Source organism: Aegilops tauschii, chromosome 3 (assembly GCF_002575655.3).
Source record: "Aegilops tauschii subsp. strangulata cultivar AL8/78 chromosome 3, Aet v6.0, whole genome shotgun sequence".
NCBI classification, from domain to species: domain Eukaryota; kingdom Viridiplantae; phylum Streptophyta; class Magnoliopsida; order Poales; family Poaceae; genus Aegilops; species Aegilops tauschii.
In genome coordinates this window covers 618,597,213-618,610,892 of record NC_053037.3, presented here as the reverse complement: position 1 = coordinate 618,610,892, position 13,680 = coordinate 618,597,213, and the positions used below count along the sequence as shown (strand labels likewise).

At 43.9% G+C, this 13,680-nt stretch overlaps 1 protein-coding gene across 2 annotated transcripts; it reads left to right on the top strand.

The window, feature by feature from the left end:
* Positions 1 to 1,951: 1,951 nt before the first annotated feature.
* LOC109758112 (uncharacterized) lies at positions 1,952 to 10,052 on the top strand. 2 transcript variants are annotated; one of them, XM_020316955.4, is made up of 16 exons: positions 1,952 to 2,536; positions 2,626 to 2,866; positions 3,491 to 3,795; positions 4,012 to 4,188; positions 4,389 to 5,153; positions 5,233 to 5,327; positions 5,413 to 5,475; positions 5,571 to 5,659; positions 5,746 to 5,841; positions 6,056 to 6,712; positions 7,434 to 7,508; positions 8,221 to 8,291; positions 8,382 to 8,439; positions 8,853 to 9,051; positions 9,164 to 9,229; positions 9,333 to 10,052. In XM_020316955.4, the coding sequence occupies exons 1-16, from the start codon at positions 2,244 to 2,246 to the stop codon at positions 9,827 to 9,829; spliced, it is 3,747 nt and encodes a 1,248-aa protein (XP_020172544.1). In that variant the 5' UTR covers positions 1,952 to 2,243; the 3' UTR covers positions 9,830 to 10,052. The 2 variants fall into 2 exon arrangements, with proteins under 2 accessions (XP_020172544.1, XP_020172543.1); XM_020316954.4 differs by having other exon boundaries at positions 2,007 to 2,542.
* Positions 10,053 to 13,680: the final 3,628 nt, after the last annotated feature.

Here is a 13,680-nt window from a genome sequence, read left to right as displayed (position 1 = left end):
CATTCCAAATCATCTAACTTCCCGGCCGGTCACCCATCCTCTCACTCCCCTAGCCTGAGCACGCTTAACTTCGGAGTTCTATTCCCTCTACTTTCCAAGTCTGCACTTGTTGTTTTCCTGACAATAGTAAGATATCAATCCTATTAACCCTCAGGAATTTAGCTTGAGCATGAAGTCACACATTTCATTGTTTGAGTTTGAAACTATTGTTTTAAAAAACAATAATTATTTAGTAACACTAATATTTCTTGAATAATTAGTTTGACCATTGTTTGACCACAGTTTGACCAGATTTGACCAAAATTTAAAAAAACTGAAATAATTATTTAGTAACACTAATATTCTAGAATAATTAGTTTGACCACAGTTTGACCAGATTTGACCAAGTTTGAATTTTTTTCCACTCTAGATCTTAAAAGCCCCGTAACTTTTTTCTGTTAGGTTTTTGAGGATTTTGAAAATGTTTAACAGGGTTCCCCCAGTTAAATTCGGAAGTAACTTTTCGAGTTGATGATTTTTCATATAAAAAACTTTTTAATCCGAGTTCGTATGCAAAAGTTATGCCCATTTTACAAATTCCAGAGAGATTTTGCAAATAAAGTCGAAATTCATATTTGTAAATTTTCCCAACAACTAGACCACATATCACATAGGAAACTTATTTTATTTTATTTTTTGACATTTTCATCATTTTCTTTTGTTTTTTCTAAAACTGAAAAGGCGGTCCACAGGGGGGTAGAGTTTGAAAATTGCCCTATAGTCCCGGTTTGTGTCTCCAACCGGGACTATAGGTCAGACCCCTTTAGTCCCGGTTCATGGCACGAACCGGTACTAAAGGTTAGCCCTTTAGTACCGGTTTGTGCCACGAACCAGCCTGCCACCACCCCTTTAGTACCGGTTCGTGGCACGAACCGGTATTAAAGGTTCAACACGAACCGGCATTAATGCATAGCCGTTCGAACCGGCACTAATGCACACATTAGTGCCGGCTCAAAAGCAAACCGGCACTAATGTGCTTGACATTTGACCCTTTTTCTACTAGTGTGTATGGATCTAGGGTATCTTCACATAGATCACACATGTAATGCATCTGTTGAGATCAAATATTACGATTGGTGTTTCATCGTAGATTTTTTCTTTTGCATGATACAACTTTAGTACTCATTTGCTCTTAATCGTGCTATGGAACTTGCTAATTTTCTTTTATACCACTGACTTGGGGAAGGGTTGACGGACAGAGTTCAGATTTGTAAGGCAATGGTTATTATGCGCATTGATTTCTCTTCATCCTCCCATTCCGCATGTTATCCTCCTTGACGTTTACCGATGCGTGTCCATTTTCCATTTTCGATCCCGCTCTCCACTGGTCCCCTCTACGGGTAACTCTAGCAAAGTTAAGTTGCGAAATGTGAGTGACCAGTTCTGCGGGATGCAGAGCGACGTGCTACTTTCAACGAAATTAATAAGCGATAAAGACGCGCTTGGACCCATTCCCGATCTAAAACTCGTGGTTATTATGTGTAGTGATTTCCCTTGACCCCTTCGTGTTATTCGCCTTGAATCCTCGATCCTCTTGAATAGTTGCCCCACGTGACATCTTTATGTTCCATTTGGCCTCCAACTATCCACCTTATCCTCCACTAGCAGTAACTCTAACGAATTTAAGTAGCGACATGGGTGGTCAGTTTCGGGAGAGAGCGTGCGACTCATGATTGCCGCGAGAGAGCGTGGTAATTAAGTAGCGACATGGGTGGGCACGTGCACTCGTTTCGAACTAAATTAGTTACGGCTTGATATCATATTTAGGATTTGAGGCCCAATAAATCGAAGAAAGTGAGCTTGAAAAAAACGTTTTGTTGTATAGAAAACCTAGGTTGTACTAGTACACTACCCTTGAAAAAAAATTGTACTACAAGAGAGAAATGAAATGATGATTGACCAAATTGACCCCGGGTCCAAGAGTGTCAGAATTTGCCCTCGTGCCTAAAAAGGACCGATCTTTCTCTCCCATCTGTACCCGCAACCCGGCCGAATTCCCCCACGCGCTCCCCCTCGCCGCCGGCGACCTCCGCTTCTAGGGTTTTGCCCCCCGGCCCGCCCCGAATTCCCCCAACCCGCGGACCCCTCGATCCCCAATCCGGCCGATCCCGGCCGCTCGACGGCCGGATTGGCCGCCCTCGTCCGGCCGGTCGGCGGGATTCCTTCTTGACCTTGATGCAGTGCAGCTTCGGAGGGGGCTGACGATGTCGGGAGGAGGAGGAGGCTCGAGGCCCGACGCCGCCGCGGGGGGCTTCCCCGCGAGGGGGGCGCCGGGGGCCGCGACGGAGCCGCCGTCGCTCGCGCAGTACATCTCGCTGGATCAGTTCCCCGTCGGCGAGCACCGGCACTCGCGCTCCGCGGAGCTGCGGCGGGCGCTCGCCGACTCGGCGGAGCAGCCGCTCGCCGCGCTGGCGCAGGGCAAGCCGCTCCCCCCCGCGGCCGCCGAGGAGCTCCGTCGGATCCGGGGCGGCGTCGCGGAGTCGTCGGCCAGGGCCAAGTACACGTTGCTCCTCGTATCTTTTCACCGTGCTTTTCTTCCGCGTGCATTGCTGCTCCGGTGGGGCCTGAAATGGTATGGGGTTGCAGGGACAGGGTGAAGTCGCTGCAGGAGTCCATCCAGAAGCTGGACAAGTACAAGAACGTCGTCACGCGGCGCCGGCAGAGGAGTGACGGCGCGTCGGTGGATAGGTCGTCGGGGAGCGTTGGCGGCTCTCTTAGGATCGGGGCTCAGAACAGCGGGGATAACCCCGTCCAGAGGCTCGAGGAGAGGGCTAAGAGCTCGACCATGAGCAAGCGTGTCCGGTCATCGCTGGCGGCAGATGCACGGGTTTGTACTTCTGCCACTTCACCGTTGCTTTCAATCAGCAACTCCGTTTCGCTTGTATGCCATTGCTTCCACTATTGTAGTTAGTTTGAGTTGGTACCTTGGATTATGAGTTATGACATATTAGAGGTTCCATTATTCCTATTCTAAACAGATAAATTTGTGTGAACTGGTGGTTGGCATGGCATATCAGTGTGCGTGCGCAAATCACATGGGGCAACAGGTCATGGAAGTGATCTCATCTTAAATGACAAATCTTTGTATACTTCTATGATGCTGATAACTATGCGCTTAGGCCCTACTAGCCCTGCTGTGTACCGAATTCCATGACTGAATTAAAACATTGTGGAGACAGAACCGTTGGGTCGATTAATCTTGAATGGACCTGTTGTCTAGGTGGAGATGTGTCAAGATTGAGCAAAGCTTTTATACCATGTCTCTCTCCCGAATTCCCTTTTGTTGCTCAATGGTTGAGTTAAAGTCCCCACACTTATTTTTTTGTGGCCTGTTCAATTGTTAGACAATAGTGCATTTTTAGTTTTTCGACTATGAGTGTATTCATCTTTATTATGTCTTCACAGTGCTACCATTTGCCTTTTGTGTTGACTCTTTGACTTCATATTTCAGTTGGAAGGGCGTGTTAGTGTTTCTACAAGGCAAGGAGGCCCTTTGGTTGATACTGAGAAAAACCCATCTTTGGAGAAGGACAAAAGCTCCGTCAGAATTGCCAATGCCACATCAGGGTTTTCTGAAGACAAATTACGAGGCCTAGCTCCTGGTGGTGAAGGATGGGAGAAGAAGATGAAACGTAAGCGTTCTGTTGGAACTATGCTCAATAGAGGCAGTGATGTAGACCGAGATGTTAAACCATCAGTTCAACATAGATCAAACAGTGAAGTACGTGGACGTTCTAGTGATGCTATTCCATTTAGGTAATCTTCGTGCACTGTCATCAGCTTTGTTATGTATTTATAGTTTTTCCACATAAGCTTCAAATGGATCATTATGGAGATGCATTATGAGGTTAAGAATGCTATGGCTTCAGAGTTCCAACCTCAGATTATTGTCTTCAGGTTCATGACCATGGTGAGTCATCTCCGCATTCAGTGGCACCTATCTTATCCCTCCTTTTAATTGTTGTATGACAGACATGGAGCTTCTGCTGGAGCATCTGGAGGTAGCAAGATGGATGGAAGCTCTCAACTGAGTAGTTCTGGCTCACGGTATCTTCTGAAGACAGAGATGGATTCCACCCCTCTTCCAAATGAAAGACGAGAGCGCCATGGTGGGCTAGACAAAGAACGGGTTTTGGTGAAAGGAAACAAGTAAGCATTGATAGCTTGATGTCAATATTGTAGCAACACATTCTATAACATGATCAGACTGATTTGAATGGTTGAAACCTCTTTGTGCTGCTGTAGTTCATGTAGTTTCAAACTTTCTACTGTTTTTTTTTTTTTTGCAAAATATGAATAGTTATGTGCTTCTTCATTCTTCTGATGTTTTGTATCCATCGTGATTCCAGGGCACATATTTCCGAGGATATGCAACCAGGAACCTTAAGTCCTGTGACCAAGGGTAAAGCAACCAGAGCACCAAGAACCAGTTCGCTTGTCGGTATCCACTCATCATCTACTTTGCTACGCTCAGCTGGAGGAATTGATGAATGGGAAGAAGCACCTTGCACAAATAAAGCCTCACCATTGGGAAGCACCACAAATCGCAAGCGTCCCATGGCTGCAACTGCCTCTTCACCTCCTGTTGCTTGGGTGGGTCAACGTCCACAGAAAATGTCACGGACAAGAAGAGCAAATGTTGTATCACCGGTGTCAAATTTTGATGAACCCGTATCTGAAGGATCACCAGTTGATGTTGCTGTTAGGCCAGCATTAGAAACGCCCGGCCTTTTACTTCCGAGGGGTGCAGCTAGCAATAATTCACAAGCTGCATCTAGAATGGATAATGTTACATCTCCAGCTGGTTTATCAGAAAGTGAAGGGTCTGTTGCTACTGAACACAGGAATAAGGAAAAAGTCACAAACAGTGGCGACTTTGAGAATGAGGGGGCAAATTCAGCTCATGTGGCATCAGACTTAATTTTCTCGTCCAAGAAAAGCAGGATTCCGTTGAAAGAAGAACTTGAAGATGGTAGTATTCGTCGTCAAGGGAGGAGTGGAAGAGGCACTATGCATGTTAAAGGGTGTTCATCCATACCAAAAGAGAAGTTGGACAGCACTGAAACGAGGAAGTTGGTAAAGAGCGTAAGACCTGCATCTGAAAAGAATGAAAGGTGCTTAATGACTGAATTCTAGCGAACACATGTATTGTATTTGTATCTGAAACTTATGGTCTTCTTTAATTTGCTGCAGTAAGTTAGGCCGTCCTCCAACAAAGAAAGGCTCGGACCGCAAAGCATCATCTCGTCACCCAGAAATTCTGAATTGTGGGTCAATGGATACTACAGGTTTGCTGATAGACATTTTAATTTACCATTGAAGATCTTTGGTTTCTCTGAAAGTTGATCCTGATGCTTAAGTTGTTTGTTGTAGGTGAATCTGAAGATGACCGAGAAGAACTTCTAGCTGCTGCAAATGCTGCCCGTGGTGCAATAGGTGTGCAATTGCACATATCGTAGCTATCTATTTGCCATGCAAAGAGCTGCAATTTTATGTCTCATGGTTGATGAATTCTTTATCCTTTTCTGCAGTTGGTGCATATGCTGGCCCTTTTTGGAAGAAAATAGAACCCATGCTTACTTTCATCAGCTCTGAAGATTTATCCTTCTTGAAAAACCAGGTTCGATTTTATTTTCCTTACAAGTTGGTATAATGGACCTGTTGCCTTGTTGGGATGAATCATCACTTACCGGAGTCTCTGGTCAGATAATATTCTTGGAAGAACTTGAGATGGGCATGTCTAATAAGCACGATGAAGATAAGTTAAATGCATCAGCTAACTACAATGGGCCACCATCAATGGTACTTTACATTCTGCCACTCCTCTACTCTTATCGTGGAAGATGTTTCCAATAAATCCTCAACTTTTGTATTCCTTTATATGTCTACCACCTACTCTTATCGTGCAAGATGTTTCCAATAAAATCCTCAACTTGTGTATTCCTTTATTTGTCTACCCTGTACTGCAAAGATCTGAATTTGATACCCATGTTTCATATATTATTTTCATCTGTAGGTTGAGCATTCCTCCCAGGTTCTGCCTCCATCCAATTCTTCTTTGTTGCTGGATCAAGGGGAAGCAAATGGTGTTGGACCAAGGGAATCTGTTGACATTTTGTCTTATAATATTGGCGAGAATCATAACAACACATCTCAAAAGCCACAGGGGCAAGGAATATTTGGTGAAATGGCTCCCCTGACAAGTAGACTGCTCTCTGCCTTGATTGTAGAAGATGTTGATGACTTTCCCGAGTCCAATGGTGTCCAAGGAGATATACTTCTGGAATTCTCAAATGACTACCTTCCTCGTGCTGCCTCAGTTGAATTCGAAGCTACGGGGCTAGAATCCAGTTTTGGAATGTCTCCTGATTTCAAGCATTCAAACAGTAACCCAGCATATAACAGCATGTCCAATGGTTTTGCAGTTTCCAGTAATTTGAGGGGCTCATATAGTCAAAGTTCAGTTTGCAGTGAGAATCTATCAGATGGGATAAATGTTATGGGGTACCCAGAAAACGGCTCTCTGCATGGATCAGTACCGCAGATTACACAGCAGTATCAAACTCCCGGAAAAGATTTATCTTTACCATTATATGGATATCAGTATGCGCAGATGTCTTTGCATGATAGGACTTTGGTCGAGTTGCACAGTATTGACATTTTTCCAGAGATGGTATGGTTTCTAAAAGCCCGATTCATGATAAGTTGTCTATTTGAAGGTTATTTCTTTGTCATGTACTCCCTCTTCCATATTAGTTGTCGCTCAAACGGATGTATCTAGCACTGAAATACGTTTAGATACATCCGTTTCAGCGACAACTAATATGGAATGGAGGGAGTAGTTAGCTACAATTTTATATGGAAATGCTAAAAATCTGACGTCAGGATGGCAAATTATGTTGTCGCGAGGATGGCAATATCTTGTAGCAAGCATGGCAATTCCTGGCAAAAAACTGAACATGGCAAGGATTTGCCATGCTTGCTAAAGGGAATTGCCATCCTTTCTTATTTGATTCCATTTTTTGTTTCTTTTCATTTTCTTGGGAACTGACAAGAGATTATCAGTACATTATTTACATGATATAAGCCAATTACTTCAACTAGATCAGACAAATTTTGGAAGTATGCCGTGATCAGGGCTGAAAGCAGGCTGTGAATTCGAAACCTTGACGGGGTGTGGTTCTGTGGGTGTTGATCTGTCGTGAGAGTGTTGACCCTCATTTTGCATCGTATGTTCCTTTAGGGTGAACCAACTGCAAACATATTTTGATGATCCTTGAGAAAACAGATGCATCATAGATCGTCACCTCATTGTTTTCAGTATTTGTGTGTTATTCCATATGTCTCCTTATTAACTCAAATCATGGTCGCGGCGATATTTTTTCTGACTGCAGCCAGAGCTGGACGAGGGAGAGGATGAGGATATTAATAAAGTTATTTTGGAGCTGCAGAAAAGACTCTTTGATCAGGTGGGTACATTCAGCATTCAATTTTGGTTAAACTCAACAGATCATTCGGATAATTAAAGTTATCAAGTCATCATTTCATCTTCTCTAGAGTTCACATGAAGTTACTGTGAAAACTTAGAGCATACTAAACTAGCATTGGTATTAGTAGTTCTAGAACTTGAATTCGAGGCTTCAAGCTTAAGTAGTGAGACTGATGAGAATATTATGGTGGAATTGCTTGATATGTTAAGATTGATTGTGCAAAAAGTTGTTGGGTCTCATGTGACAAATGGATAGAACCTGAAAGTAGTGAAATAGCAGGTCTCACCAACTTAGCAGAATTCAATAGATAAGTGGTACGGTGAGAAAGTCACTATTTTGGGTTGTTTGAATATGGCAATATTGCATAACTTGGAATAGTTTGAGTCAATTTGAAACAGTCCCACATAGGGAGCTTTAAACCAAATGAGATTATGCACCACACTTCAAGTAATTCTAGCAGCCTTGTCCTCATTTTGCACGTGTTGATGATTTCCTTTTGTCGTTGGATTTACAGCAATTCTATGCATTAAAAACATTAAAAAATGCATTTTGATGCAAAAGTACCTCCCTGCATGTGTCCTTTTGTCAACATTCAGTTTGGCATATTTCTTAGTACTTGTGCAACTTGCACATTTTTGTCGGAAAGGATATGCTTTTCTAATTAATATGTATGCTTCTTGACTTGTTTCAGGTGAATCAAAAGAAATGCCAACTAAATAAGCTAGAAAAAGCAATTCGAAATACTAAAAACATGGAGGAAAGGTATTAATGATTCTTCCTATGTCTATCTTTTTTATTAATGTAACTGAGTAGAAACTATTGCGGTGTCTAATTCCAAAATTTTGTCTGCAGGAGCCTGGAGCAACACGCAATGAACAAATTAGTAGAGAGGGCATACAAAAAATTGCTGGTACCTGAATACTCTATTAGTTACATTACCGCCTACTTTTTATTAGCACTATTTTTTTAAGGAATTGGACGATTAGGGCATTCTGCTTCCCATAGGTTTCGTGTCTTAACTGATTGCTGAACAACTGAGGTGGGTGATGTGATGAATGTTGGCCTGGCACCTTCATAGTGTAGTCTTGTTTATTACTCAAAAAAAGTGTAGTCTTGTTTATACCAGCAATGTTTGTTCCTAAATATCTCATTTTTGAGATGCATTAATCTGGCATTCGCTATTAGTCCATTCTGTATAACTAGGAAATTTTTTATTGGTTGGTTTCCAGTGTTGCTTGTTTCTTTCTATGTATGTTTTTTTTTTTTGTTTACCACTTCAGAAACCAATATAAGTAGTAACCTTAACCTTGATCTTTTTCACAGGGTGGTCGAGGTAGTTCTAGTCACAAGGGCGGTCTCAGTAAAGCGGCCAGTAAGGCCGCAAAACAGCTTGCATTGGCTTTTGCCAAGCGAACACTTGCCCGGTGCCAGAAATTCGAGGAAACAGAGAAAAGCTGCTTCAGGGAGCCTTTCCTTTGGAGTGTGCTGTCCGCTCCTTTGCCAAAGAGTGACCCAGTTGATGGTAATGCACATGCAATTGTGGATATCGAAATAAGCCACACAAACTCGCCTATTTATTTGACACTATAGTTGTAAGAACTTCCATATAATTAATCTGCCTTCTTATGCTCCAGGTGTCCCTCCAGGATCTGCAGATAGGCCAAAGGCCCTAAAGCTTGACAGAAGCCCATTAAGCCAAGGTATTTCTAGCACCCTTGAACACATTTTACTTAACTTTGGCATGATGATTTTGTAAGAAATCTTTTTCATGAGGTATCCCAACATCTGCTGATCCTTTTGCAGGTAGCACAAAATTGAAAAAGGGCGAGAGAGAAAGGGACCAGAGCAGAGATGGGTCTGCCAAGAACTCCAGCTCGAAATCAGGCAGCGGCCGGAACTCGTCTGGCAGCGGCCGGAACGAGCGCAAGACCAAGATGAAGCCAAAGCAGAAGCTAGCGCAGCTATCAACATCTGGAAACGTCCTTGGCAGAGTCACAGAGCCATCCAACTCCAGCTTCCCATCACCGTCGCCACGAGAATCCAACGAGTGGAACAACCCTCTAAGCACAAGACCTACCCAGCAACCAAGGAACAGTGCGGCCAATGTTGCTCCGGAGTCCCTGGACGCCCCCATGAACCTGCCACCGATGGACCCCATGGTGGACATCCTGGACGTGCCGGAGGGCAACGACATCAGTGCCTGGTTCACGGACGGCCTGGACGACTCGCTGCAAGACTTTGATTTCTCTGGAGGCCTGGAGATCCCGGACGACGATCTCACCCAGCTAGGGTTCATGTGAGATGAGAGCTATAGTAAATATCATTATATATATGTGCATATAATTGGATGATTCTTGATGCTGTGTTAGCAAGCGCTGCCTTGCTGGTTTGCCGCACTAACCACCTTAGCTGATGTAACTAACCCCAATTGGTATTGGTGAGCATCATGAGGTGACAGCATCTATTAATCTGCAGTTTCAGTCTTGAGCATCATGTGAAGACTATATATATGCTTCACGGAAAGTAATTTTGGCAATTTTTCTTTTCTTTTTTGCGGTGAAATTTTGGCAACAAGTTGCCCATGCTCCCCATGTTTCATCTCTATTTTTGTTTTTTGAGTTGAATATTGTTCACAATTTAATGGATGCAAGTGGAGTACTATATAATTTGCATGTTAAAAAAGTCGTAACAAAAATACTCTATAAAATAATGTGAACTGTACAAAAAAACACACTGCATGTTATTTAACTTGGCACTGTTCATCTGAGTATTTGTCCTTTTTTGTGTAGTCACAAATGTTATATTATTGGATGAATTGGTACAAGTGCACAACTGCATGGCATTACTAACATCTACAGTATGCATCATTTCACATTTGATAGAAACTAGGAAAAGGTTAAAAGGACTAGAATATGGGTTTGCAATTGTGAATAGTTTGCGCAACTTTTCTACCTTCCAGTCAGGCGATTGTGCTGATCAATGTACATTATATAAGTTTAGCATCACTTAGTCCAACATTACAAAAGAGTGACTGCGGTTCGAAAACGTGTCATATTTCTTTTTTCTAAACAGAGTCCAATGACTTGCTTTCTTAATTAATCAAGCACAAGAGAGTTGTCTAGTTAATTGACGAAAAGATAGGCAAAAATCATTACAGACACGACCACATGTAGACTACTCCCAAAGCATGAAACCCTGCAACCGCAAAGGCGGCTCCTCAAACACTAGCAACGTGCCAAAACTGCAAGCCATCAACATAAAGAACAAAACATCACATGAACCCTAGCGAGAACCCTTTGAGCAAAACATCGGACACCAGCAAAATCACCGTGGCAACTAAACCCATGAAGATATGCAGAGACTAAGGTCATCCGTCAACATTTGGATCGAATAAAGCTGACTAGACAACCTTAATCTGCATCGTGTAACCAGCATAGGGAACAACCGCGCACCCTTCACCGTAGAGAAGAGGCGTGAAGGCGAAGGATGACTTTATGTGCAAGTCAGCACCGTCACCATCCCATGTCCCAACCGTAATCACCAAGGAATCCCCTGCCGACACCACCATGACGCGATGTGAGAGCTCGAGCACGCCATCCTCCCCAACTGTGATGGAGGGAGGAGGGCAATATATTTCAACACTTCCTCTCACGTCTAGGCTTATTTAGGCCTTAGGCGATGCAGGCCACATGATCTTTTTATTTTAATACTGCATTGGCAGGGTCTTGAACTCAAGACCTTTTGGCTCTAACACCATATTGAATTCATGCTTCAACCAACTCATCCAAAAGTCTAAACTGATGGAGGGAGGCGAGAGCAACTAATAAACGAGCGCTCCTTCGGGAGCCTCACAATGATCAGCGCCACTTGGCACTCTCTCAGCCATTCGCCACGTTTCGCGCTCTGGGCGCTCCCTCCGGATTTTCTTTTCTCTTATTTTTCCGCACGCGTTTTCGGCTTTTTAAACGGGTTTTTTTCTGGGTTTTTTCGACGTTTTGGTTTTCCACCGGTCTTCCTTAGCTTTTCGATCAAAATTTTTGTTTGACAATTTTTTTTAAAACGCGTTTTCTTTTTTTTCTTTCGCGAGAGTCACGGTTTTGCTTCCGCGAGAGGCATGGTTTTGCTTTCGGGAGAGTCATGGCCGTGCCTCTCGGAAACGAAAAAAACCGCATTTTCTATTTTTTTCCTTTCGCAAGAGTCACGGTTTTGCTTCCGCGAGAGGCATGGGTGTGCTTTCGCGAGAGTCATGGACGTGCCTCTCGGAAACGAAAAAAAACGCGTTTTCTATTTTTTTTTCCTTTCGCGAGAGTCACGGTTTTACTTCCGCGAGAGGCACGGTTGTGATTTCGTGAGAGGCACGGGCGTGCCTCTTTCGGAAAGAGAAAAAACCCGTGCTCCCGATTCGGTTTTTTCCTCCGGTTTTTTGTTCGGTTTTTCCGTAAAAAAAAAAGTTCGTGAAAACCTATCAACATGGGATCTAGTTTTGAAGATCTCGTCGCCAGGAATCCAACGGTGAAAGCGGTTTGAGATTTGGACGCACGGTTTGAGAGATAAAACATTTTGAATAAACGAATCTACGAAAAAAGGGAAAACTCCCAGGTTGCGACAAGTGGCGCGCTGCATGTGCGCCACTTGTAGCAACCTGGGAAGTTGGAGTGATCTTTGCAACGAGTACTCCTCAACTAGTGATTTCGGAGGGAGGCGAGCAATATATTTCAACACGGACCGCCGCGTAGCGCAGCTCGACGGCGCTTGTAGGAGGAACACCTCGTTCTCGGTCTCCGCCTGCATCTTGAGCTTCGCCATTGGCACACCTCACATGTCCGCCACCATGGATTTGAGGTGGAACGTCTCCATGTGAAAAGGGGTCACTCGGCCACCACTGGCAGCTGCCACCGCTGCGTCATTCCTCAAAATGGGCATATTTGAAGGACCCACTGACAGCTGGAAGGCCGGGTTGTTGATCCTCCTCCTCGACATCATCATCGTTCGGGCCAATCTGCTCTGCCTCCTCTCCCGCCGTGATGTCCTTCATGGTCTGATCGACGTTCAAGTCCACGATTGTCCGTCAGCCGCCGGCCCGTCTTCTCCTCGAGAAGCCCGAGGCGCTCTACGCGGCCTCTCAACACCAGCAAGGTCTCGCTCTGCCGAGGGCAAAGCTCTTTTGACGGGTGCTCCAAAGGCCAAGCTTCTCGACAATTTCCTCCAGGTAGGTCCGCCAGCCTTGGAGTTCTGCCAGCAGATGTGCCTTGCCGTGGATGCTCTTGTCGTCTGCCCCACGGTCGCAGAGGCAGTCCGTGCTGCTCCTTATCCACGCCATGAAGCTCCCGTCGCCGTTGGAGGCCGCCATTGATACCCTATCTCCGCGGCAATGATCAAGGGCGAGTTTTCGGGGATTCTCACCTTTTATATTGAAAATCACCAGAATCGGTCGATACGATGAGTCCCACCTAACACTTAATAACACAGCTCAGTTTAACGTACATGAAGAGGTAATCACCTCAACATCTAAAAAATAATTTGACCTTGCGATGTACTCTATGGAAGCAAAATTAGTATTCAAGTACTTAAAATTGTTGAGAGTACACTTCTCTATTTACTATCTTGGCCTTTCCCTCTATTTATTACTTCAAATTTTCTTTTGAACTTTTTATTATATTAGGTTTATTCTTTGTTTTCATTTTGTTGTTGTTGCTTTTCCCCACTTCATAATGTGTGTTTTTCTTTTAGTTGTTTTTATTTTATCTTACATGAATGTTTTTTGTAAAATACTAAGCCTTTTCTTTTGGAAGCCCCGAACCTTAATTCTTGAATACCCTCAAAAATAAAAGTAAGCATGTATACACATCCTTATAAGCAGCTAGCTAGATATCAGGAGGAAGAAGCCACATGCTATCATATCGACAATCTTCCATGAAGTAACCTACCGATCTGATCTTGAAATAGTCGGCAATGCTCTTGATGTAATGTTCCTTGTGATACTTAAGGTCGCCATCGCTTTGTGAGATCGTCAAGAACACCTCATCACCATTGACTGTATTGCTTAGACGTAGGTAGCGGCGGTTGCAGTAGTAGATGTGATTTCTCTCTATGTCGCCAAGCCTATCTGCTGGCATGTGCACCGCCTCGGAAAAATTCTGTCCCAAGAATA